This window comes from Cetorhinus maximus, chromosome 3 (assembly GCF_964194155.1).
Source record: "Cetorhinus maximus chromosome 3, sCetMax3.hap1.1, whole genome shotgun sequence".
Lineage (NCBI taxonomy): Eukaryota > Metazoa > Chordata > Chondrichthyes > Lamniformes > Cetorhinidae > Cetorhinus > Cetorhinus maximus.
This window is the reverse complement of record NC_135881.1, coordinates 39,104,087-39,131,068: the sequence shown is the minus strand read 5'-3', so window position 1 is coordinate 39,131,068 and position 26,982 is coordinate 39,104,087. Positions and strand designations below refer to the sequence as shown.

Below are 26,982 nucleotides of genomic sequence, written 5' to 3'. Positions count from 1 at the left end.
AGAAAATGAAAACAGCAAGGAGGAATTTGGGAAATAAGAGCAATAGGACAGCAAACAGTATATTAGAAATACTGCATTATATATAAGGTAGGGTTAAAAGAAAATCCTGCATTGGGAAGAGCAAAATCGCAAAGAGAATGCTTGAAAACAGTTTGATTGTTTCTGTGCATTTTATTCTTGGTTATCTCACTCATGTTTATTTGGAAGTTTGTAGCTGCTTTGTAGCTGAAATAGAGTAAGGTGAAAAAAATGTCAGAACAGAAAAACAAGGAAAAGTATTGATAGGCAGGAATAAGCTCCTCAAAATACAAGAGTAACAGGGTATATGTCTGATTCAATATATGCTTCTGATGAGTGGTTGATGATTTACTGTGTAGGCACAACACAATTTTACATTGGTATTCAGTAACAGGTAATGGTTTCAAGGTCAGTAAATGCTTGGCAAAACATCCAACGCTAAGGTACACATATAACCGCATGGGCACAGTCATGTATTGGTTATGTTAGAGGGATAGTAACCTAGAGGCCTTCACTATTTGAGAAGCTGAATTCTGTTTAAGAAAATCTGGAAATACAAGCTGCTATCAGTAAAAGTGCTCAAAAAGTTGTCTGATTGCTGTAAAAAGATCCACTCCATGGTCAGGCCTATAAGTGACTGAATCCCAAACAAACTGACTCCTCAGAAGTGGCTGAGCAAGACACTCAATTATATCAAACTGTGAAAGCAGCCAAGACGACTCACCATCGCATTCTCAGGATAACTAATGCTGGCCTTGCCAGTGGTACTAACATCTGGAGAATGAATATCAAAAAAAATACTCCCAGGACTGTATATTGTCGGTTGCTCAGGTAAGCAAAGTTCCAGTGACCAGCACCAGAAATGCAGATTTAATTTTAAACATAAGCTGAAAGCTAACAGCCCAGTAGGTTCTTTCGATTGGAAAACAGCTGTAAAACTAAAGGTCAATACTATTTCTTTCAAATTTGCTTTCGTTAGATCTTTTTATTCTGTAGTCTGTGGCGATGAGGTTATGTTTCGTTTCAAAGCAAAAGCCCTTTTACAAGCAACACCAATTAAGTTTAATTACAACTAAAGTAAATAACAAAATTATCTTTTTTTTTAAAAAAAAGGACATCTGCTGGAACACGGTGCATAAAGCTGACAAGTTACAATCATACAATACACAAGCCACTGCCACTAAATGCAAAGCTGGTTGCTGATAATGTGGCAAGCATCCCAGACCAAACACACTTGAATTCCATAACCCACTGTGGACATGCTATTCCAGTGCATTGGCTCCACCTACAGAGTGATGAGCAAGCTTGATGCTCTCCCAATGCACATTTATCTTCAAAGTAACAAACTGTGAATTACAGCTTTAAAAAGCGAAGTCGTTTTTGCATCCGCTCACCTCCAGAAGCCGGTCTCCTGCCTTCAGCCTGCCATCTTGGATAGCGGCACCTTTTGGAAGTATGTTTTTCACATAGATTGGTGCTGAGCCACCAACAGGGACGTCCCGTGACGTGATGCTGAATCCGAGGCCTTCGGGACCTGAATGCAGAGAGGTGGCAATATTAATTTCATGTTTCAGATTAAAGATAATCAAATGGTCAGAAGTAATAAAATAAAAGATATGAGTACAGGATGGTGGAACAAAACCTTTATTGCTATAAAAAAAAAAGTCCTGTGAATTCTTGGACTGTGTAAACGGTACAATCTCTTTCCTACGTTAAATGACAGGAAAGTGCACAGTCTGTTGTTGGCCTTAAAGCAAAATTCTAAATGAAAAATTCGGAACAAATTGAAAAATATATATATAGGAACAGTTGAATACTGTAGACTTATACTATTGTCTGGGCTTGCTAAATGTCAAGTGGTTGACTTTTACTCTCAGACTTCATAACATTACCATGACATCCTGCTTGCATTATAACAATATAACAAGTTGCCAGCAATATTTTACACGCTATACAAATGTCAACAAAGATGCAAAATATCAATAATCAATCATTATAATGCAGTTGGGTCAAGAAGTGGCACAACTGCTTTACACATATGTGACCACAGGTTCAAGCCCTGACAAAGGTTGAAATGCCAGTTATCTGCTTTAACTGTAATCACTTTATCCAGCAATCAAAGGGATCATGAATGAAACCAGAGCAAACATGGTTGGAGGTTCTTGTTGCCATAGCCACCACGGGCCAGATGTGTAACATTTTGTGGTATACTGCTAGTTTCAGATTAAACTGACGATCATTTTTTTAAAACGTGGATGAAATGAGAGGAGATGGGAGGCTGAAACCTAAGATTTCATCATGAAAAAAACAGAAATCAAGAACAACAACTTTGGACATTGCAGTACACTATCATAGTTATAAGGAGTAAGGCTGAAGATGAAGTAGTGATTGCATTTTAAAAATCTGTAGATTAAATTGTCGTTTAGCAGTACGGAACACAAGTATTGCTGAAAAGAGAGACATGCTGACGAAGCTTTCATCTTGCACTCATCAGGACAGACTCGCGAGAATAACAATTCAAAGAGGGAACAACAATTTATACTGCATGAGAAGAGAATGCTGATTGATTGGCAAGTGGAAGCTGATTAGTAGAGGCATTGCTATGGAGAATGCACCAGGGAATAGTTAATTGCCAAGCTTTTGTTTAAATTCAAATCAGGCAGGTCGACTTTGATCGGTCAAGGAATTGCCATGGGTATGACCCATGGAATGGCTGTCCCCCAAGCTTTTGTTTAGTTGAAAAAGGCACAATGCGTGGACATGCTCCTTCTGTTTCCAAAGGACAGGGCCCTGTGTGCGAATATATGTAGCTTCTAGCATGCATAAGTGAGCCACACTGCGAGCCTGACTCTTAAACTGGTGGTCAGTGTAACTCTTAGCACACTCAGGATTATTTAATAAATGTTGTCCAATTGTGGCATCACATCTAATGTTAGACACAACGTTTTGCAGGATGGGCTGGTCGTTGTGAACAGCCGAAGGGTGAGCTGCTTGTTACGATCCACCAGTCATTGGGACGCACAGCCTATATACCTGGCATCACACTGGCACTCAAATTCATACATCATATTACTCATTTGTGTGGTAGGCAGAACGTCTTTTAGGCTTGATGGCAGCATCCTGTTAGTAGAGAATACCACTCATGTTCCAACAGCAATGTAGCAGCGTGAACTGGTTAGAAACATAGAAACCAGGAGCAGGAGTAGGCCATTCGGCCCTTCGAGCCTGCTCCACCATTCATTATGATTAAGGCTGATCATCCAACTCAATAGCCTGCTCCCGCTTTCTCCCTACTTCACCTGTTGTTCAAAATTTGAGACACTTTACCCGTCCAGGGTATTGAGAGGTAGATTTGGCACTTTTCAGGACCAAAAGTGGCAGCCTTAAGCCCATTCATGAGTGCGTGCAATATACAGCAAGCAATGATCTGATTAGGGTAGCCAATATCCTGCAGGGTAACTTTGATGTGCCCTATTTCAGTATCAAGCTTGCAAGGTGTGCAAATGGCTCAGGCCCTGTTTATGAGATTGCCGATAAGGCCAATCTTATGCCACATGGAACTGCAGGAATCCCAATGCCTGTACTGACCAGTAAAGGTAGGCTTGCGATAGGCAGTAGCAGAGAACCCATTGGCAGATTTCTCAGCTAGTACATCAAGGAAAGGGAGCTCATTTGACTGCTCCATTTCAAAGGTGAATTTGAGCACAGGATGGAACCCATTAAGTTGTGTCCAACATTAGATGTGATTCTGCAATTGGACAATACTTCTGAAACATTCCTGATTGTGCTAAGAATTACACTGACAACCAATTTAAAATTTTCAGTTGGGCTCACAGTGTGGCTCACTTACGGGTGTTAGAAGCTACACATAATCATACACAGGGCTCTGTCCTTTGCAAACAGAAAGAACATGTCCATGCATTGTTTTTTTTTCAACTAAACAAAAGTTTGGGGGACAGGCATTCCCTGGTTCATTCTCCATAGCAATGGGGAGACCAGGGAAACCATGGCAAAACCAGAGTTCACCTGCCTGGTTTGAATTTAAACAAAAACTTGGCAGTTAGCTGCTCCCTGGTGCATTCTCCAAGGCAGTGCCTCTACCAATCAGGGTCCACTTGCCAACCAATCAGCACACTCTTCTCATGCAGTACAAATTGCTGTTCCCTTTCGAATTGGTATTCTTGTGAATCTGTCCTGATGAATGCAAAACAAAAAACTTTGCCAACATGTATAATTTTTCAGCAATAACCTATAGGTTGTATGAATATTGAGGGAGACAAGCAGTTAAATCCGAGGGAGGCGGAGAATGTAAAATAAAATTCAAAACAATTGATTTTGATCATTAGACAGGCGAGGATAGGGGAAGGGGAAGAGGGATAGTGAAAATGGGTCTGGCAACCATTTCATGGCATGAGAAGTGGGAGGGGTACTAATAATGTCAAATAGGCTACAACCAGGAAGGAATTCAAACATTTCCCAGCACTTTCATCCTATTTTTAAATATGTTACGCGGCTTACATTATAAACACAAATTTGAAAGCAGCAAATGCTTCTGCGCACCTCAAAAGATCTGCCAGCTAAAAAGTTCACGGGCTGACCTTTCTGTAAGACAAATGAACGTCAATTACCTTGCATCATGGCGGGTAAACATCTCATGTTGACTGAAATGGATCAGTGACCTTATTCAATAATTAGAATAAATATACAAATTTCTGGAAAGATGATTGCTTGCACGAAATACCAATGAGAAACTCAAACACCAAGAGTGAGTTTGGTGAGCTAACAAAAATTAGAACAGAACTCAACATGCTCTAATCTACAAGAAAATAAAGTTACTATTATAATTTAACAAGCATGTTCATAATGGATATGAGGTGCCTTTGCATAGCATCTGAACACAGAATACTCTCCATTCAAGCTGGTTGGTGTGATTTCAACCAGTTATTCTTTTAATACTGGAATTTATTTTTAATTAAAATTATGGCTCCGGTTTCAATTCAGGCACTGTAGATGGAATCAAAGTCCCTTCTCCATCTGGTGGCTGCAGAGCTCCGAGGTCAAATTAATTTGGACAGCGACAACCCAGCTTCTAGTACTTTAGTACAGATTTTCTATTACAGTTCAGGCAACCAACAGGATGCTAACATAGGGAATGAAGATCATACTTGTATAGCGGATGATGCTATTCTGAGGTGAGGAGCAGGGGGAATTGTTGGCGTGGAGCAGGACAGGGCAAATGGAGAGGTGTAGACTTCCAGAAGCACTTGCATCACAGTTTTACGTAACAACTTGCAATTCTATATCACCTTTAACATGGGAAATCATTCAAAGGCAATACTTTTTTTTCTTTCAAGGGATGTAAGCATCACTGGTAGGGCCAACATTTGTTGTGCATCCCTAATTGCCCTTGAGGTGGGTGGTGATTAGCCGCCCTTCTTGAACCACAGCAAGCCATCCAGTGCAGTTACGCCCGCAGTGCTGCTGGAAAGGGAGCTGCAGAAATTTGATCCAGCAATAGTAAAAGAACGATGATATAGTTCTAAGTCAGGATGGTGTGTGGTTTGGAGAGGAACTTGCAGGTGGGGGTGTTCCCTTGCGCCTAATGCCCCTGTCCTTCTAAGTGATAGGGGTCATGGGTTTGGAAAGTGCCTTGTGGAATTGCTGCAGTACATCTTGTATATGATACACAATGCTGCAACTGTGTGTCGGTGGTGGAGGGAGTTAATGTTTGAGGTGGTGGATGAGGTGCTGATCAAGTGGGCTGCTTTGCCCTGGCTGGTGTTCAGCTTTTTGAGTTGTTAGAGCTGCACTCGCCCAGGCGAACGAAGAGTATTCCATCACATTCCCCACTTGTGCCTTGTAGATGGTGAACAGGATTTGGGGAGCCAGGAGGTGAATTATGTACCACATAATTCCCAGCCTCTTATCTGCTCTTGTAGCCACAGTATTTATATGGCTAATCCAATTAAGTTTCTGGTAAATGGTAACTCCCAGGATGTTGATGTTGGGGAGTTGAGTGATGGCAAAGCCGTTGAATAAACATACAAATTTCTAGAAAGATATTTGTTTGCATGAAATACCAATGAGAAACTCGAACACCCAGAGTGAGCTTGGTGAGCTAACAACAATTAGAAACAGAACTCAGCATGCTGGGGAGATGGTTAGATTCTCTCTTGTTGGAGATGGCACTTATATGGCATGAATGTTACTTGCCACTCATCAACCCAAGCCTGCATGTTGTCACAGGAGCATTACCAGACACCAAGCCACATAAGAAAATATTAGGACAGAGTCAAAGGTAAGTTTTAAGGAATGTCTCAAAAGAGAAGAGAGGGAGGTGGAAAGGTGAAGAGATTTACAGAGGGAATTCCAGAGGTTAGGGCTGAGGCAGCTAAAGGCATGGTCACCAATGATGGGCAATTAAAATCGGGAATGTGCAAAAGGCAATAATTGGAACATAGTTGATCCCATAGGATCGTAGAACTGGAAGACGTTATAGAGATAGAGAGGGTCAAGCCTATTTGAAATTAAGAAAGAAGAGTTTAAAACAAAGACGTTGCTGAACTGGAAGTTGATGTTGGTCAGCAAGCACAGGGGTGATGAGTGAATAGGACTTTGCAGCTTCTTTAATGTACAAAAGAGGATGGTTAAGCATGAGATATGAGCAATTATAATAAATAACAGGAAAGTATGAGAGAAGCTAGTTAAGGCAAAGCAGGACAAAGTGGGTGATATAATGGGACATAACTAAAGATCCTACTACTACAACTTAGAGCTGGTATTTATATAGCACCTTTAGTGCAATAACATGTCCCAAGGCGATTTCCTGAGGGGAAACCGGTAAGAAATAATAGAAGCCCTAAAAATGATATTTCAAGCTTGTACTGAGTGTGCCCATATGCTGGAGGATGGGAGGGCGAGCAACGTAATGCCCATTTTCGAAAACAGAAATGGAAGTAACCCAGATAATTACAGGACAGTTAGTTAAGTACATAGTGCAATCAAAATGCTGGTACCTTTAATTAAAACTGCAATGACTAAATATTATAGATATAGTACAGGAGGCCATTTGGTCCATTTCACCAATGCCAGCTCTTGAATAAAGTTATCCAATTAATTCCACTCACCTGTTTTTCCACAGAGCCATAGACCTAAATGTCTAGATGGAGAGAATGCAAATAGAAGATCCAACATGGATTTCAGAAAGAAAGGCCTTGCTTGACAAATCTCGTAATATTTGAAGTGGTGATAGATACAGTAGATGCGCCAAATCCAATGGATGTGGTGGCAGTCCATTTGCACATAAGTTCCCATAAACAGCTACAAAATAAATGGCCACGTCATCTGTCTTAGATGCTAGCTGATTAGCCAGGAATGATTAGCCAGGAAGTCGGGAGAACACTTCTAACTCTTCCCTGAACGGTGTAGTGGCTCTTCTCCAGCTACCAGAGGGGCAAGACAGGATCTCGGTTTAACGTCTCATACAAAAGGCAGCACCCTCCGCAGCACTCCCTCAGTCCTGTATGTAAATGCCTGCCTAGAAATGAAGCACTCAAGCCACTGATGAGAGATTTGAACCCACTATATCTGACTCAGTGGTTAAGGCTGGCATGGTAATAGTTCACATGTAACACTGGGGTATTATGTCCAATTCTGGGCACCGCACTTTAGGAAGGATGTGAAGGCTTCAGAGAGGGTAGGGAAATGATTTATGAGAATGGTTCCAGGGATGAAGATAGACTGGAAAAGTTGGGGTTGTTCTCCTTAGAGAAGAGAAGGTTGAGAGGAGATTTGACAGAGGTGTTCAAAATCATGATAGGGCAAGACAGGGGAGACAGTAAAAAGCTGTTCCCATAGGTGGAAGGGTCTAACACCAGAGGGCACCAATTTAAGGTGCTGGGAAAAAGAAGCAACAGCAACATGAAAAAAAAATTTACGCAGCGAGTGGCTAGGATCTAGAATGCACTGCCGAGAATGTTGTGGAAGCAGATTCACTCATGGCTTTCAAAAGGAAACTGGATAATTATCTGAAGAGAAAAAAATTTTACAGGGCCACAAGGGAGTAGGATGTGGTGAGTGGCTCTTGCAGAGTGCCAGCACAGAAACAACGGTCTCAATGCTGTGACTGACCTGGGGGAGATGGTGTAGTGGTATCATCAGTGGACTAGCAATCCAGAAACCAGGAGTAAATGCTCTGGGGACCTGGATTCAAATCCCACCAAGGCAGATGGTGGAATTTCAATTCAATAAAAAACTGGAATTAAGAGTCTCATAATGACCATGAAACCATGGCTGTCCTTAACTGGTCTGGCCTACATAGGACTCCAAAATGTATAGAAATGTGGTTGACTCTTAAAAGGCCTGGAAAGCCACTCAGTTGTATCAAATGGTTGAATGAAACCAGACAGACCACGCGGCATCGACTTAGGCGCCGGAAACAACAACAGCAAACTCAGACCTGTCGACCTTGCAAAGTCATCCTGAACATCAACATCAAAATTGGCCAAGAGTGTGCCAAAGTTGGGACTGCTGTCTCATAGACTAGTCAAGCAACCTGACATATTCATACTCACAGAATCATACCTCTCGGGTAACGTCCCAGACACCGCCATCAGCATCGCCCGTCCCACTGACAGCACAGATCCAGCAGAGGTGATGGCCCAGTGGTATACAGTTGGGAGGGAGCTGCCCTGGGAGTCCTCAGCATCGACTCCAGACCCCATAAAGTCTCGTGGCATCAGGTCAAATATGGGCAAGGAAACCTCGTTCTGATTTCCACATACCAGCCCCTGTCCTTCCCCTCAGCTGATGAATCATGTTGAATATCACTTGGAGATGGGTGCAGAATGTACTCTGGGTGGGGGGCGTCAATGTCCATCACCAAGCTGGCCGAATCCCAAAGGACATACCTGCTAGACTGGGTCTGCAGGTGGTGAGGGAACCAACAAAAGGGAAAAACATACTTGGTCTCATCCTCACCAACAGATGCATCTGTCCATCACAGTAATGGTTGGAGTGAACACCACACCGTCCTTGATGGTACACAACAGGATGGAATGTGACACTACCACCGTGCTAAATAGGATAGATTTCGAACAGATCTCGCAGCTCAAGACTGGGCATCCATGAAGTGCTGTGGGCCATCATCAGCAGCAGAATTGTACTCAACCACAATTTATAACCTCATGGCCTGACATATCCGCCACTCTACCAATTACCATTTCTACCAAGCCAGGGATCAACTCTGGTTCAATGAAGAGTGTAGGAATGAATGTGAGACATTCCTAAAATGTGGGGTCAGCCAGGTCAAGTTACAACTCAGGACGACCTGCATGCCAAACAACGTAAGCAGCACACAACAGACCTAGCTAAGTGATCACACAACCAAAGGATCGGATCTAAGCTCTGCAGTCCTGCCACATCCACTCGTGAATGGTGGTGGACAATTAAACAACTCGCTGGAGGAGAAGGCTCCACAAATATCCCCATCCTCAATGATCAATGCAAAAGATAATACTGAAGCATTTGCAACAATCTTCAGCCAGAAGTACCGAGTGGATGATCAATCTCAGCTCCTCCAGAGGTCTCCAGCATCATAGATGCCAATCTTCAGCCAATTTGATTCACTGAATGTGATATCAAGAAACAGCTGAAGGCACTGGATACTGCAAAGGCTATGGGCCCTGACAATATTCCAGAAATAGTACTGAAGACTTGCGCTTCAGGACTTGCCGCACCCCTAGCCAACTGTTCCAGTACAGCTACAACACTGGCATCTACTCAGCAACGTGGAAAATTGCCTCGGTATGCCCCGTCCACAAAAAGCAGGACAAATCCAACCCAGCCAATTATCAGCCCATCAGCCTACTCTTGATCATCAGTAAAGTGATGGAAGGGGTCATCAACAGTACTATCAAGCGACACTTACTTAGCAATAACCTGCTAACTAATGCTCAGTTTGGGTTCCGCCAGGATCACTCAGTTCCTGGCCTCATTACAGCCTTGGTTTAAACATGGACAAAAGAGCTGAACTCCAGAGGTGAGGCGAGTGTGGCTGCCCTTGACATCAAGGCAGTATTTGACTGAGTATAGCATCAAGGAGCCCGAGCAAAACTGGAATCAATGGGAACTGGGGGAAAACTCTCCGCTGGTTGGAGTCATACCTAGCATAAAGGAAAATGGTTGTGGTTGTTCAAGGTCAATCATCTCAGTTCCAGGACATCACTGCAGGACTTTCTCAGGGTTGTGTCCTAGGCCCAACCGTCTTCAGCTGCTTCATCATGACCTCCCTTCCATCATAAGGTCAGAAGTGGGGATGTTTGTTGATGGTTGTATAATGTTCAGCACCATTCAGGAGTCCTCAGGCACTGAAGCAGTCCATGTCCAAATGCAGCAAGACCGTGTCAATATCTAAGCTTGGGACAAAAAGTGGCAAAAATATTCATGCTACACAAGTGCCAGGCCATGACCATCTTCATCAAGAGAGAATCTAACCATCGCCCCTTGACATACAGTGGCATTACCATCAGCGAAACCTCCACTATCAACATCCTGGGGGCTACCACTGACCAGAAACTGAACTGGGCTAGACATACAAGTACTGTGGCTACAAGAGCTGGTCAGAGGCTAGGAATCCTGCAGTGAGCAACTCACCTCCTGACTCCCCAAAGCCTGTCCACCAAGGCACAAGTCAGGAGTGTGATGGAATATTCTCCACTTGCCTGGATGAATGCAGGTCCAACAACACTCAAGAAGCTCAGCACCATCCAGGACAAAGCAGCCTGCTTAATTGGCACCCTATCTGCAAACATTCACTCCCTCCACTACTGATGCACAGAGGCAGCAGTATATACCATCTACAAGGTGCATTGCAGGAACTCAGCAAGGCTCCTTAGACAACACCTTTCAAACCCAAGACCAAGAGCTACCATCTAGAAGGACAAGGCCAGCAGACACATGGGGACACCATCAGCTGGAAGTTCTCCTCCAAGCCACACACCTCCCATACTTGGAAATATATCGCTGTTCCTTCTCGGTCCTTGGGTCAAAATTCTGGAACCCCCTCTTGAACAGCACTGTGGGTGTACCTACACCACATGGACTGCAGCGGTTCAAGACGACAGCTCACCACCACCTTTTCAAGGGTAATTATGGATGGGCAATAAATGCTGGCCTAGCTAGTGACACCCACATCCAATGAATGAATTTTAAAAAAACAGCCCTCCTTCTGTGGTGTAACATTTCTATGTCCAAAAATTGAAGATGTTATTCAAATAGTAGGCATAGTAAATAATTCTGAGCACCAAAGGGGATATAGGTTACATGGTGACTAAAAAGTGACAGATGAAATTCAATGTAATGAAATTCAAGTGTGAGCTGATGCATTTTGCAAATAAAAATATTAAACTTGGAATTAAGGCTGGCTCAGTGATGTGGAAGAACAGAGGCAGTTGAGGTTCATGTTCAAGCACCTTGGGTGGATATACCATGAAAAAGCTAAGGGATGTTCAGTTTTGTGAAAAGTAGTAGAATATAAATGTTGATATGTAATTGTGAATTTATATAAAAGTTTATTAAGGTGACAATTAGAGTACTGTCTGCAGTTTCACCCAATAGGACAGTAGTTCAAGCAATTGGGTATGCAATGCAGATTCACCAGAAGTGGCCTACTATGAAGAAATACAAATAAAGGAACGCTTATTAAAACCATGGATTTTTTTCCCCGAAATATATGAGATTATGGGGTTACTTGATAGAGGGCATTTAAAATGATCAAGAAAGAGCAGCTAGAAACAGACCATTTCTAGTGGTTTATGGATACAGAACATGGGGCATAGACATAAAATTAATCATAAGAAATTTTTACCACAGGATTGTAGAGCCGTGTAATGCATTACTAGAGCTTGTGATTATAAAGAGAACATACCAATATTTAAGAACAGGTTTGAGGAAAAATGGGGGAAAAGTAGGTAGAGTAGGAAATAGGAAAAAATGGAGATTTTGACTTCTGCTGAAGAAGAATAAACAGCAACATGGACTGTTTGGGTTTAAAGGCCTGTTTCTGTGGGGTTTTTTTGTAATTCATAGCATGAGTTTTGCTTTGCATTTGTCAGTGCTGGTCCTTCAGAGTGCCTGATGACACTTGGATTCAGGGCTAAAGTGAGTCAGAAAGAAATAAAGAACTTGCATTTATATATGCCCTTCGTGACGTCAGATCGTCCCAAGGAGCTTCATAGCCAATGAAGTACTTTTGAAGAGTAGACGTTTTTGGAATGGAAGAAACTGGGTCAGATACTTTGTGCACAGCAACATCACACAAACAGCAATGGGATAAATGGTCAGGTGATCTCTTTTTAGTGATATTAATTGAGGAATAAATCCTAGCCAGGACACGAAGGAGAGCTCTCCGGCTCTCCTTCAAAATAGTGCTATGGATTCTTTTATGTCCATCCTCAATTTAACAATGGCAACTGTTCCTTACGTTGCAAAACAATAAGAGGCAGCTAGAGTTGGAGTGCAAGTGTCAAAAAATAACACCTTTGCATGCACAGAGCTTGGGCAGCTCAAATGTGTACCTTATTATATGCATAGTTGCTATCTTTCAGCTCTGCAATTGTGCAGCAGTAAGGTGTTTAGCATTTAGGCCTAATAAATGTAACATTTGAATTCAGGAAGTATACCAACAACAACTTATATCGCTATTAACATAATAATAACAGAAGACACTTCACAGCATCATTCTAAAGCAAACTGTGTCACATGGGCCAGATGACCCAAAGCTTGGTTTTAACTATTGCTTTAAAGAAAGAAAGTGATGTAGAGAGGCAGGGAATTCCAGAACTTGGGGCCGAGGCAACTGAATACATAGCCACTGATGGTGCAGCAATTAAAATCAAAAGGCCAGAATTAGATGAGCGTGGATATTTCAGAGGGCTGTGGGGCTGGAGGTGATTACAGAAAACAGCAACGGCGAGGCACCTGGAATACTGTGTGCAGTATTCCACATTTAAGAAAGTCTATACTTCCATTGGAGACATACAGCGAAGGTTCACTACATTGGGCCCTGGGTTGAGAGGGGGGAGGGGGGGGGGGGTGCGCTATGATAAGAGGCTGTGTAAATTGGGCATATATTCTCTGGAGTTTAGAAGACAGAGAGGCGAGGCGATCTCATTGAAACCTACAAAATTCTAAAGGGGCTTGATAGGGTGGATGCTGCGAAATTGTTTCCGCTGGTCAGGGAATCTAAAACACAGGGGCACAGACTCAGGAGAAGGGGCTGATCATTTAGGACGGAGATGAGGAGAAATTATTTCACTCCGACGGTTGTGAATCTTTGGAATTCTCTACCCCCGAGGGTTTTGGATGTTCCATCATTGAATACATTTAAGGCTGGGATAAACAGATTTTTGGTCTCCCAGGGAATTAAGGGACATGGAGAGTGGGCGGGAAAATGGAGTTGAAGCCCATGATCAGCCATCATTGTATTGAATGGTGGAGCACCTCGATGGGCCATATGGTCGACTCCTGTTCCTATTTCTTGAGGCCTCAAAGGAATTTGAAATCAAGGATGAAAATTTTAGCATCAATTCATTGCTTGACCTGTATCCATATAGTTCAGTGAGCACAGGGGTAATGGGTGAATAGGACTTGGTGTGAGTGAAGACAGAGGCAGCAGGGGTTTGGATGACCTCAAGTTTATGGAGGGTAGAATGTGGGAGACTAACTAGCGGTGTGTTGAAATAGTCAAATGTAGAGGTAACAAAGACATGTATGAGAGTTTCAGCAGATGAGCAATGTTTAGTGCTGGTGCAAATACATGGTCAGAAGCTCATTCTGAGATCATTGTGACACCAATATTGCAAACAGACTAGTTTAGGCTTAGACTGCTGCCAGGGACAGGCATCGAGTTGGCAGCAAGGGAACAAAGTTTGGAGTATGAGGCAATCTGTGTTAATTTTTATTTATTGCTAAATACATGTAAAAATTACTTCTATCCAATTGTATAACATATTTCACCAACCCCTTTAATTACCCAGTCATGTTTTCCATGTTTGCTTGCTGATCTCAGCAATTGTCTTAAAACTTTTGATTCTTTGTTTTTGTAAGTTTTGCAAAGCTTTTTTTGTTATTATTCTTTCCTGTGCCAGTATCACCTGCATCTTTGAGTTTCATACAGTTCTGCATCCTCTCCCCAGGTAGCAGGTTACACAACCTCCATGTAAACTGAAGTTCAGTGAACCAGGGAGACATTCTGATTTGATTCCCCTAATATTTACAACACAGTAACAGGCTACTGATCTATACCAGTGCCCGTGTTCCCCACAAAATTTCTCCTTCCCAACCTATTTCATCTAGCCTTCTATTCCTTTCTCCCTCACATGCTTATCTTAGCTTTCCTTTAAAAAGCTACTCTATGCTGTTCACCTCAACAACTCCAAGTGATAGCAAGTTCCACCTTCTAATTGTTATCTGGGTGAAGACTTTGGGATTTTATTTTTGCCGTCAAATAGAAGAGAAAATATTGTTTCATTACGTTTTTACACATACTAAAAATAACATTAAAACGTTCAAACTCTCCATGTTCTGACACTATCAGTATTTTATGTTCCTGATGTAGACAAATTGGGAAGAATCGAGGAACACGATGGCCATTTAGCTCCTGCGAGCCTATTCTGCCACTCAATGAAATTATGGCTGGGGCTGATCTGCAACCTAGCTCATATCTCTTAATACCCCTGGATAACAAAAATCTATTAATCGCAGATTTAAAAATTACAATCTATCTAGCAAAAACTAGTTATTTGTGGAACAGAATTCCAAGTTTCTACCACCCTTTAGGTGTAGACGCATTTCCTAATTTCACTTCTGAAAGATTGGCTCTAATATTTAGTCTGTACCCCCATAATCCTAGACTCCCTAATTAGCGGAAAGGGGGACTAGAAAAAGAACAAAATTAGCAAAAGCAAACTCTTTTTTTGTGATCATTACAGCAAGTGATGTCAGTGCTGAGGTCACCCAGTCTACGTGCACGCCCCTCCGAATTGGAAGGTTGGGAGAGGCAGTACGCATGCGCGCATTCCGCTTCGCTTCATTGGGATTCCATCACTCGCATGCCCCAGCGCATGTGCAGTGGTGTCTGTCGTTTCCTCAGTGCTGAGGAATGAAACTTTTTAACCACATTTCACTAGCTAAACTCAAGCATTCCCACGCCATATACAAAACAGTTCTTTTTTGAGAGGAAAACAACAAGGTGGTGGGTGAATCCAGAGTGCAGACACCACAAACAACATTAGAACATAAGAAATAGGGACAGGAGTAGAGTATTCGGCCCCTTGAGCCTGCTCTGCCCTTCAACAAGGTCATGGCTGATCTTCTTGTGTTTCAAATTCCACATTCCCATCTACCCATGATAACCTTTGATTCCTTGTCTAACAAGAATCTATCTACCTCTGCCTTAAAAATATTCAATGACTCCATCTCCACCACCCTCTGAGGCAGAGAGTTCCAAAGTCGCACAACCTACTGAGAGAAAAAAATTTCTCCTCATCTCTGTCCTAAAAGGGCGACTCCTAATTTTAAAACAGTGCCCCTTAGTCCTGGACTCACCCACAAGAGGAAACATTGCTTCTAGGTCCACCTTGTCAAGGCTGTTTAGGACCTCGTATACTTCAGTCAAATCAAGACTCACTCTTCTAAGCTCCAGTGGAAACAAGCCCAGTCTGTCCAGCCATTCCTCATAAGACAGGTTCAAAACAACATGAGCGAAGACAAAGTAAAACAGTAAATAGCAATCCAATGACACCAAGCTTAGATTTAGAAGCTTAAAGGTTCTAGGAAGAAAGAAAGTGGAGGTAAGGATTTCCTCTAATCGGAGTCTCCAGGAAAGAATACATTAACATAGGATACTGTCCAATGAATCTTGATTTCCAGCACTGCATAATTTAGCAAGGAGAAAGAGCACAGGAGGAGGCCAAGTTTCTTGGAGGCAGCCTTAGATTTAAAGAAATATGGAGATTCTATTTGTCAGGGGAGATAGTTACCTAAAAAACAACGATCACTCAGTTCAAAATAAAGTCGTCTCACACTGTGAAGCGCCGAGACATTCTGATATAAGGAACTGTATAAAAGCATTGCTATTTATAAAATTCCTTATAATGAAGGAGGTCTAAAGGTGGAAGCATTACAGTTGGTGGTTAGATTTGTGAAAGAAATGAAGTTGTGCCTTTGGATAATTGAAAGAAGCTTTTCACTGCCAAAGGAATAAAGATCAAGATGTAACAATTCAGCTATTGCATGCAGGAGGATTTTAGGCTGCGTACACTGATGTAATGTAATCAAAAGAAAATAGATCAATGTAGAGTGGACAAATCAGGAAAAAATGGATAGAGTTGTATTATCAGTAGGTCAGTTATACAAAGAAGGAAACAGAGTGGGAGAGAACAGCAAACGCTGGGAACCTGAGTTAATGTTAAAGGAGTCATATCCTTTAAACAGGACTAATAGAATAATTAGAGGTGCACATTTCATCCTCTACTTCGAAAGTATCCATGGCAATTATAGATGATGCAATAAAGTGTTTAGAACCAGAGGCACCAGAGGTAAAGAATTACCATGCCAAAACCAAAATAGAGATTGTGAATTAGGCCAACCCTAGACCTAACAGATAATTTGAGAGTTGACATCACCTTCCATAATTTTAGAAATACTGACACAGGCGCAAAAAGGGTCATATCCTAGCCTGCTCACTGATCGCCTCTGTCCTTGACTTAGGACCAGGTTAGCTCCTTGTCTCCCCAACGTTCCAAACATAAATTCTCATCTTATGTTGAAATCCCTTCATGACTTACTCCTCCTTACATCTGTAACTTCCTGCAACTCTCCATTTCTGTCTCCAGCCTCCTTCTGCACCAATTCCCTTCACACCATCAAAATAATTAGCCATGCCTTCAATAGCTTAATCCCCACACTCAATCTCCCTCTCAAAACACCTCCATTTCTTCAACTCCCTCAGCTCCTTTCTGTAAAGCCCAGCTCTTTGACTAGACCTTTGAGAACCTGCATAATGTTGCTCAGCAAACAGCAGCGCTCCGAGTAATAAACCTTAGTGGAGCTCTCAGTGCACCTCCTCCAGTCCTTTTTTTTTATTCATTCATGGGATGTGGGCTTCACTGGCTGGGCCAGCATTTATTGCCCATCCCTAGTTGCCCTTGAGAAGGTGGTGGTGAGCTGCCTTCTTGAACCGCTGCAGTCCATGTGGCGTAGGTATACCACAGTGCTGTTAGGAAGGAAGTTCCAGGATTTTAACCCAGCAACAGTGAAGGAACGGTAATATATTTCCAGGTCAGGATGGCGAGTGACTTGAAGGGGAAATTCCAGGTGGTGGTGTTCCCATCTATCTGCTCCCCTTCTGGATGTTAGTGATCATGGATCTGGCAGGTGCTGTCGAAGGAACCTTGGTGAATTCCTGCAGTGCATCCTGTAGATGGTACACACTGCTGCTACTGTGTGTCAGTGGTGGAGGGAGTGAATCTTTGTGGATGTGGTGCCAATTAAGCGGGCTGCTTTGTCCTGGATGGTGTCAAGCTTCTTGGAGTATTGTGGGAGCTGTACTCATCCAGGCAAGTGGGGAGTATTCTATCACACTCCTGACTTGTGCCTTGTAGGTGGTGGACAGACTTTGGGGAGTCAGGAGGTGGGTTACTCGTCGCACTATTCCGAGCCTCTGACCTGCTCTATTGCCAAAATATATATAGGACTAGTCCAGTTCAGTTTCTGGTCAATGGTAACCCCCCCAGGATGTTGACAGTGGGAGATTCAGTGAGGGAAATGCCTTTGAACATCAAGGGGCAATGGTTGGATTCTCCCTTGTTGGAGATGGCCATTGCCTGACATTTGTGTGGTGTGACTGTTACTTGCCACTTGTCAGCCCAAGCACTGTGATGACCCTTCCATTATTTTCTGATGATCGAGAGTAGACTGATGGGCCAGGTTAGATTTGTCCTGCTTTTTGTGTACAGGACATACCAGAGCAATTTTCCAAATAGCCGGGTAGGTGCCAGTGTCATAGCTGTACTGAAACAGCTAGGCTAGGGGCACGGCAAGTTCTGAAGCACAAGTCAGTACTATTGCCGGAATATTGTCAGAGACCATAGCCTTTGCAGTATCCAGTGCCTTCAGCTGTTTCTTGATATCATGTGGAGTGAATCGAATTGGCTGAAGACTGGCATCTGTGATGCTGGAGACCTCCGGAGGAGGCCGAAGTGGATCATCCGCTTGGCACTTCCGGCTGAAGATTGCAGCAAATGCTTCAGCCTTATCTTTTCCACTGATGTGCTGGGCTCCTCCATCATTGAGGATGGGGATATTTGTGGAGCCTCCTCCTCCAATGAGTTGTTAATTGTCCACCACCATTCACGACTGGATGTGGCAGGACTGCAGAGCTTAGATCTGATCCATTGGTTGTGGGATCGTTTAGCCCTGTCTATCACTTGCTGCTTATGCTGTTTGGCACACAAGTGATCCTGTGCTCTTGGTTCATCAGGTTGGCACCTCATTTTCAGGTATGCCTGGTGCTGCTCCTGGAATGCCCTCCTGCACTCTTCATTGATCCAGAGTTGATCCCCTGGCTTAATTGTAATGATAGAGTGGGGGATATACCAGGCCATAAGGTTACAAATTGTATTCGAGTACAATTCTGCTGCTGCTGATGGCCCACAGTGCCTCATGGATGCCCAGTCTTGAATTGCTAGATCTGTTCAAAATCTATCCCATTTAGCACGGCGGTAGTGCCACACAACACGATGGAGAGTATCCTCAATGTGAAGCTGGGACTTCGTCTCCACAATGACTGTGCGGTGGTCACTCCTACTGATTCTGTCATGGACAGATGCATCTGCGGCAGGTAGGTTGGTGAGGATGAGGCCAAGTATCTTTTTCCCTCACCACCTGCCGTAGACCCAGTCTAGCAGCTATGTCCGTTAGGACTCAGCCAGCTCACTCAGTAGTGGTGCTACTGAGCCACTCTTGGTGGTGGACATTGAAGTCCCCCACCCAGAGCAAATTCTGCACCTTTGCCACCCTCAGTGCTTCCTCCAAGTGGTGTTCAACATGGAGGAGCACTGATTCATCAGCTGAGGGAGGGCAGTACATAGTAATCAGCAGGAGGTTTCCTTGCCCATGTTTGACCTGATGCCATGAAACTTCATGGGGTCCAGAGTTGATGTTGAGGACTCCCAGGGCAACTCTCTCCCGACTGTATGCCACTGTGCCGCTACCTCTGCTGGGTCTGTTCTGTCGGTGGGACAGGACATACCCAGGGATGGTGATGGTCGAGTCTGGGACATTATCTGTAATGTATGATTCCGTGAGGATGACTATGTTAAGCTGTTGCTTGACTAGTCTGTGAGACAGCTCTCCCAATTTTAGCACTAGCCCCCAGATGTTAGTAAGGAGGACATTGTAGGGTCCACAGGGATGAGATTGCCGTTGTCATTTCAGGTGCCCAGGTCGATACCAGGTGGTCCGTCCAGTTTCATTCCTTTTTGTGATTTTGTAGCCATTTGATATAACTGAGTGGCTTGCTAGGTCATTTCAGAGGGCAATTAAGAGTCAACCGCATTGCTGTGGGTCTGGAGTCATGTGTAGGTCTTACGAGGTAAGGACGACAGATTTCCTTCCCTAAAGGGCATTAGTGAACCAGATGGCTTTTTACAATAATTGACAATGGTTTCATCGTCATCATTAGACTTTTAATTCCAGATTTTTATTGAATTCAAATTCCACCATCTGCCGTGGCGGAACTTGGGTCCTCAGAGCATTACCGAGTCTCTGGATAACTCATCCAATACCACTATGCCATCGCCACCCCAAACAACAGCCATTTACCACAATCTTATGTTTTCTATCACACTTTTGCCACACTGGTTACTGCCACTGCCTCTATGAATAGTTTAACACTGTGCATTTGAGCCCACACAAAATTAGACTGAGGTTAACCATATCAATTTCACAAATGTCAATGACCGCTTGTAAAGTAGAGGAGATGTTTTATCCGATTTGTTTGGAATTAACTCAAACTGAAGTGTTAGAAGTTAAAGAACCTCAACCTACTGTATAACTTTGCAACTTTCTGTATTATCCATTTATTAAGAAGCTATTTGTATTTGGGGGTAATGAAAGGAAGTCACAACATTAGTGTTTGGGAGATCACTGTCTGAGGGGAAATGATGTCAACTGAGCTTACAAATGGCTCCAACCAGAAGAGGTATTGGTGGCTTGTGCATTCATAGTACTGGGCACTGACGTTTAGGTGGCTCATTTGAATACCACACCACTGAATAGTTTTTACCAGTTTCTTAACTGGGCAGAAATGAAGTGAGATCAGGGACAAAAACACGAGAATGGGATCAACCAAAAATTTCTACAATGACCTATAAACCTCACTGAAGTATGGAACATTCATATTCTTCTTTAAAGAGCTGAAGTTTTTCATTTGAAGGGAAAGATGAACTTCTGTAAATCTCAATTGTTTTTTACATGTAAAAAACTTGTTTTGCAGCCATTCTTTGTACTCAAATACAATTTTCACTATGTCTTTAACGTACAAATTCATCAATTCATTTTAATGACTTTGTTTTATCAACTTTTTCTCCTTCTGAAAACATTAGCTCCTGCCAAGATATGGTTACGTAAATGCTGGTTATACCCACCATGAATTTGCCCAAATAGATGCTTATTTGATGTGTCTAAAGCATGTTTAATCTTATTACAACTGAGCCCCTTCCTGTCCTTACCCAATATCCAATACCTATGCAGTATGTGAAGGGTCACTGGAGAAAGGGTTAAAATCTCAACTATTTTTCTTCTCCATAGCCCAATCATGCTGAGGGCAACTGTAATACTGCCCTCAAATTTCCACTGTAGCCAATCTGAGCTAACTTAGCAAGAACCAGGCATTTAATCTTGGACCTTCATCTAGCTACCATATAGCTAACCCCCATTTGCTCTGCAAGATCCTGAATGTGTTGAAACTACTCAGCTCCATGCTCAGCTCTTCTACAATTCCTTGCTTGGTAGCACTTTGCTTGAGTCAGAAGGTGGTAGTTTCAAGTCCCAATCCAGGACTTGAGTACAAAAATCAATTTTAACGCTCCAGTACAGTACTGAGGGAGTGCTGCATTATCTGACATACCATCTCCTATCAGATGCAATGTTAAAATGAGGACCCATCTGCCCTCTCAGATGCTCATAAAAGATCATAGAACACTATTTCAAACAGAAGCGAGGGGAGTTATTATTGGTGTCCTGGCTAATATTTACCCCTCAATCAACATCACAAAAACAAAATTATCTGGTCATTATCATATTGCTGTTTGTGGGAGCTTGCGATGTGAAAATTGGCTGCCACATTTCCTACAATACAACTGTGACCACGTTTCAAAAGTATAGCACTCAGACGTCAAACAGTCTTGAAAGGCACTATATAAATGCTAGTCTTTCCTTCCTCCCCATTTACATGTTGGCCCTTGGCAGCATTATCCACAGCAAATGGTCAATTTTCATAACACATTGCTCTACCTCTCCACCATCACCCTCAACTATACAGTCATCTTTGTATTGACAGCCCATCAATCTACCATGTTGATTACATACCCAAACTTCATCCAACTGAACAATGAGACAGCAAAATCCATCCCAGAAATAAACAGCATACTGGTTAAAATATTGGACTGGCAACCCAAAATTGTAAATTCAAATCCCACTAAATTGCAAAAGTTAATTCAATAAACCTGGTATTTTGTGGGCTGCTGGGTTTATACAAAAACTCAACTGGTTCATGATTAACACCCTTCCCCAGTGACCCCAGTCCCACTGACTGGGTTTCAAATCCCACCTTGCTATTGCTTTCAATTTTCAAAAGTTCCTTCCAAGTTATCACTTAAGGTGTTTCAGTACTCCTCGGTATCGGAGTCTACTTGGTGAAACACTTTAGGATGTTTCACCATCTTAAAGGTGCTATGTAAAAGCGAGTTATTGTTGTGTGGCTTTCTGGCATGATTTATCACTATCGTTCACTGTATCAGGACTAGATATAAACTGTACATCACACCACATAGAAGTAATACAATGCAAGCAGTACAAGAATAGAAGGGTTAATTTAGTGTTTTTTGTCTCAAATATTAATTGCATACAAAAATTGAAAATATCCCTGTCCAACTATGATATTCTCAGGTTTTAAAATGTAAAGGAAGAAAAATTGCTGAACAGTCATGGCTTTAATGTGACCACTTGGATTGATTCTTGCCAGCTTTATTAAGCTTGGAATTTGAATGTTTTCAGTTGCACAAAATTCCTTAAAACCTTCCAATGAATTCAATAAAAGCAGAATGTTTTCAATACTTTGGTGATCAGCAGCACATACAGCACATATTATTTTCTTACCTTTTTTCAATTGGATATTGAGTTTCTTCCCTACTTTTTTGGTGCTGAATCCTGTGGTGGGTGTAGAACTCAATCTTTGGGGAGTTAGATTCTGTCCTGTCGGAGGTTTTGACACCGAGTTCTGATTGTGAGGTAGATGAGAGTAAGAAGCAGTGTGATCGGTCTCAGTGCTTGTTCTTGATAACCTCTGTGGTGTTTCATCAAAGCTTGCATTTATAGCACTCTTTCGATCAATGGGCTGAGTATCTGTGTTGATTCGATTGGAATAATAGGTATTTTTTTCGGCAAAAGAAACTTGTTCGTATTGCTCTTTATTTGCTGCAGGGACCACGTGGAACCAAATAATGTGTGAACGCATGGCTTGGCGAAACATATGTTGTGCTCTAGATTTAGGAAGGATGGGAAATTAACAAATTAAGGCTGCCAGTCTTAACAGAGATTATTAACATAATTACCATCATTAATTACATTGCATGGAAGGGTTTTTTTATGCAAATGCAGCAACTGCATAAATATTAACTGGATAGAAAAGTATTAATTACATCAGCAACTAACACTTATTACTGATGTGGGCTGCGAGATTAACAGTTACGCACCTGTCAATGTGAACGCATGAAACAAAACTGCAAAGTGAATTACATTTCAACAAGCAATTATATTGCAAAGGGAGAACAACCAATTCATATGCTTTTTGTGAAATATACAGAAGGTATGGTATATCTTACTGTAGGATTTATACTTAAATGTGCACCATATAGACAAGATACGTACTGTTCAAATCGTGTATTTCGCAAATCACCACCATTTATTTTGACGATACAATCATTCTCATTAAACAGTTTCTCCCGTTCAGCTTTACCGCCTTTTTCCAGGCGCTTCACCAGTAAGCCCAGGGTCCTACAAAAAAAATGATCACGGCTCTTCATTTCGCACTTTGAAATACAGTGCATAAAACATTATGAAATGCAAAATACTCTCCCCTTCAACTACTACTGCAATGTGATTACATTTACATTACACTTGCCTTTAGAAAATCTCATTAGATTTAAAAGGAGTTAGCACACTCCAGTGTAGCTCAAATCTTCTCACTGTAAGATAACATTACCACTGGAATTACTACTTTCCCACCAAGTATTATGAAAGAAATCTACATTTTTCAAGTATTTTAAGATTTCAATGTTTCACCGAAGTGACAATATTACAGTTTATGCTTATACCGCGCCTAATGTTGAATTTAACATATTCCAACTTGTTTGTGTGTTAAAAGCTTCAGATAATCATCACAATTCTATGGCTTCTATGAAAACAGCATTTGGAAAATTTGGGTTTTATCCCAAGCTGTCAAAAAAAATCACCCCTTCCTATTGTACATCTAAACCTAAAACACAGGAAAATGGAATTTCCAGCTTTTTCCCAATGTGAAGAATACTTTCATAACCAGCTAATGGAATTTTCATGGGCAATTAGGGATAGACAATAAATGCTGGCCTTGCCAATGAAATCCTTGTCCCACATACAATTTTTAAAAAAAGTTAATAACTGAAATCGCACTCCAGGACTTGAGCACACAATCTCAATTCATTACAGTATTGGAGTGTTGTTGGAGGTGCTTTCTTTAGGAAGAGATATTAATTAAGCTGAGGCCCTATCTACTTGTTCAGGTGGGCACAAAATATTCCTACAGCACTGGTTGAAGATCAGGACTTCTCCTGGTTTATAAACAACATTCCTTCCTACACCACCATCAAAAACAGATCAACTTGATGTGCATTTCATTTGCTGTATGACTGCACTTCAAGAGTCATTCACTGGTTATGAAGCACTTGGGAGGTATTCTGAAGATATAAGATAATGTAGAAATGAACTTCTTTCTCTTGCAATAAATGCTTTTGCCATTATTACTTCTTACTTGCTGAGTTCAGACATCTGTGCATGCTCATTTAAAATATGCCCCCCTCCTCAAGTTTAGACAGAAAACCAAACAAAAGTTCAAAGTGAAGGTCTTATTGAGTTAAAGTGGTATTTTTACAGTAACATTTCTGCCCCCAAGATCTATTCAACTTCACCCATTTCTGGGCAGAAAATGCATGACAAGATGATAATTGCTTGTGAATCTGGGAAGAGAGAGCATGGAGTGTGAATAAAAGAATGTAGAATGCAAGTAAAACTTTACTTTTGAATAATTAAATATTTATTTCAGCCATCCTATTAAGTGCAATTGTAGGGAGACTACCGAACATCTTTCAGTGAAGGTGTGAGACCTGGACCCTCAATGTAGATAATCATTTATCTGATGTAAAATTATTTTAAACTGGTATCAAAGAACATTTACTGTTACAACATAATTAGTGTAAACATCACCAAGTTACTTTTAACAACTCAGAAATTATATCTCCTGGTGGGATTTAGCATCAGGGAAACAGAAATGATTTTTTATAAAGCATTTGATGGTTTAAGTTGGACCTTAAAAGTGCAAGAAACAAGTCAATTAGCTGCTTCCAAAGTAAAATGTTTCCTATCCCTCTTCATAAATGATGACAAAAGGGAAATGTGATAACGGTATTGTGGTGAACTGAGACTGAAGCAATATCTGAGTTGCTTATCATAGCTGGACATAATACAGAATGTGTACATGTCACTACCAGCTTAATCCATGTTAACATCTTATGGTCATCAACTCAACTGTCACACGGTATTCAAAGTATGGAACTTCAGAAAATGTTGCAGATTTTTAAACAAATGAAAACTTTTTTTTTTAAATAGTTTGTGTTTTGTTGTTTAAGTTTCTCCCTCAATCCCATAAACTATATTTTGTTGTCTGTACAATGCTTTAACTGTGACTCATATTCCCTGATTTCAATGGGAATTCTGCAGTTTAACTGGCTGATTAACCTCCATGCTGCCTTCCCAATTCCTGGATGTCACAGATCTCCTACGGAAGGTGGCAAATTCAAGCTAACATCAGAGAAGAGGAAATCTGCTCTAGAGTTTGCAAAAAATTTTGTGGGCAGCTTTTCTCAAGGTCAGGAGCAAGTGCCATTCCTTCACCTCTGACCGCAAAAGGAGGGCATTGTTACAAAGTGCTGGTCATGAAGTCTAATGGCAGCACATGAGTACATCTACTAAGAGCAAGTGCATAAATTTAATTACTGGTCAGATATATATATTTTGAAATATTGAAACAGAAGCAATTGTGCAATAGTGCATTGTCACAGCACATGAAAGGATCTAATCAGTACCCAACTTGCTTTTTTTATAGATTTCACAACTAATTAACTACTTATAAAGTGCAATCACCGTTATAAAGGACTGAGAACACAGAGCAAACAAATGACCAGAGTTTACTTGTCCCATTACCAGTCCCCCTTGTACCATGAACTCTTTTGTCATTAAACCTCTCCTGCCTTCCACCCAATCACAGGTATTCCCTTTTGTTCCTATTATATCCTATTATTATAAAACCTATTATATCGGCAATATTTCCAGTTCTAAAGATGCCTTGAAATGTTAACTCTGTTCCTCTCTCCACAGGTGCTGCCAGACATGCTAAGCACATCCAGAATTTTCTGTTGTTATTTTGCTGTTTGCTGATGCTCGTTTGATATACAGACTAAGGTGAACTGCAATTTTCAACAGTTTAACTTTGGCAAGACTGATGCCATTGTTGTGGGACCTCGCCACAAATTCCTTACTCTCCCACCAATTCCATTCATTCCCCCGCCACTGCCTCGGGCAAAATTCAACTGTTTGAACAATGGAATTCTTTCTTTTATTTGTTTACGGGATGTGGGCGTCACTAGCTTGGCCAGCATTTATTGCCCATCCCTAATTGCCCTTGAGAAGGTGGCGATGTGCTGCCTCCTTGGACTGCTGCAGTCCATGTTGCGTAGGTGCACCCACAGTGCTGTTAGAAATGGAGTTCCAGGATTTTGACCATGCAAGAGTGAAGAAACAGCGATATATTTCCAAGTCAGGGTGGTGAGTGGCTTAAAGGGGGAACTTCGAGGTGGTGGTGTTCTCATGTGTCTGCTACTTTTGTCCTTCTAGATCAGGCTTGTCCAACTGGCGGCCTATAGGCCGCAACCTCAATGTGACCCGTGGAGTCACTGTTCTTAAGTTGGTAAGGCTGGCCTCTAAGCTCAAAATGCAAGTAAGTGAATTTCAAGATTTTGCAAGGGGCTGCTCCTCCAATCACAGGCCATTCCTTTCCCAAGTTTGCTGCTGATAGGCTCAGTGAGCCTATCAGCAGCAAATGAGGGAGAGAAACAGTCTACGATTGGAGGAGCAGCGGGCACCAGTGGGCATGAGTGTGTTGAGGGCTGCTGGGCCCAAGGGAAGCAAAGGTGTGGCGAGGTAGGTGCCCGGGGAGCTAAAGCACAACGAAGTTTTGGTGGGTCCTGGGAGGGCAAACTCGCAGCAGGCCACAGGAAATAGACAGTGCCGTGGTGTATGTGGGAGTGAGAGAGTGTGAGTGAGTGAGTGTGAGACAGTGGGCAGGGCTTTCCCTTCGTTGGTCGGGTGCAG

At 42.0% G+C, this 26,982-nt stretch overlaps 1 protein-coding gene across 7 annotated transcripts in view; it reads right to left on the bottom strand.

Annotated features, from left to right (window-relative positions):
• pard3aa (par-3 family cell polarity regulator alpha, a) overlaps nucleotides 1-26,982 on the bottom strand; it is an 815,271-nt gene that overhangs the window by 288,240 nt on the left and 500,049 nt on the right. For all 7 annotated transcript variants that reach the window (XM_078537538.1, XM_078537552.1, XM_078537545.1 and 4 more), the window contains exons 8-10: nucleotides 23,230-23,355; nucleotides 22,459-22,841; nucleotides 1,413-1,552 (exon numbers count right to left, since the gene is read on the bottom strand). In XM_078537538.1, coding sequence (XP_078393664.1) covers nucleotides 1,413-1,552; nucleotides 22,459-22,841; nucleotides 23,230-23,355 — 649 coding nt within the window. The remainder of the gene's footprint in view (nucleotides 1-1,412; nucleotides 1,553-22,458; nucleotides 22,842-23,229; nucleotides 23,356-26,982) is intronic.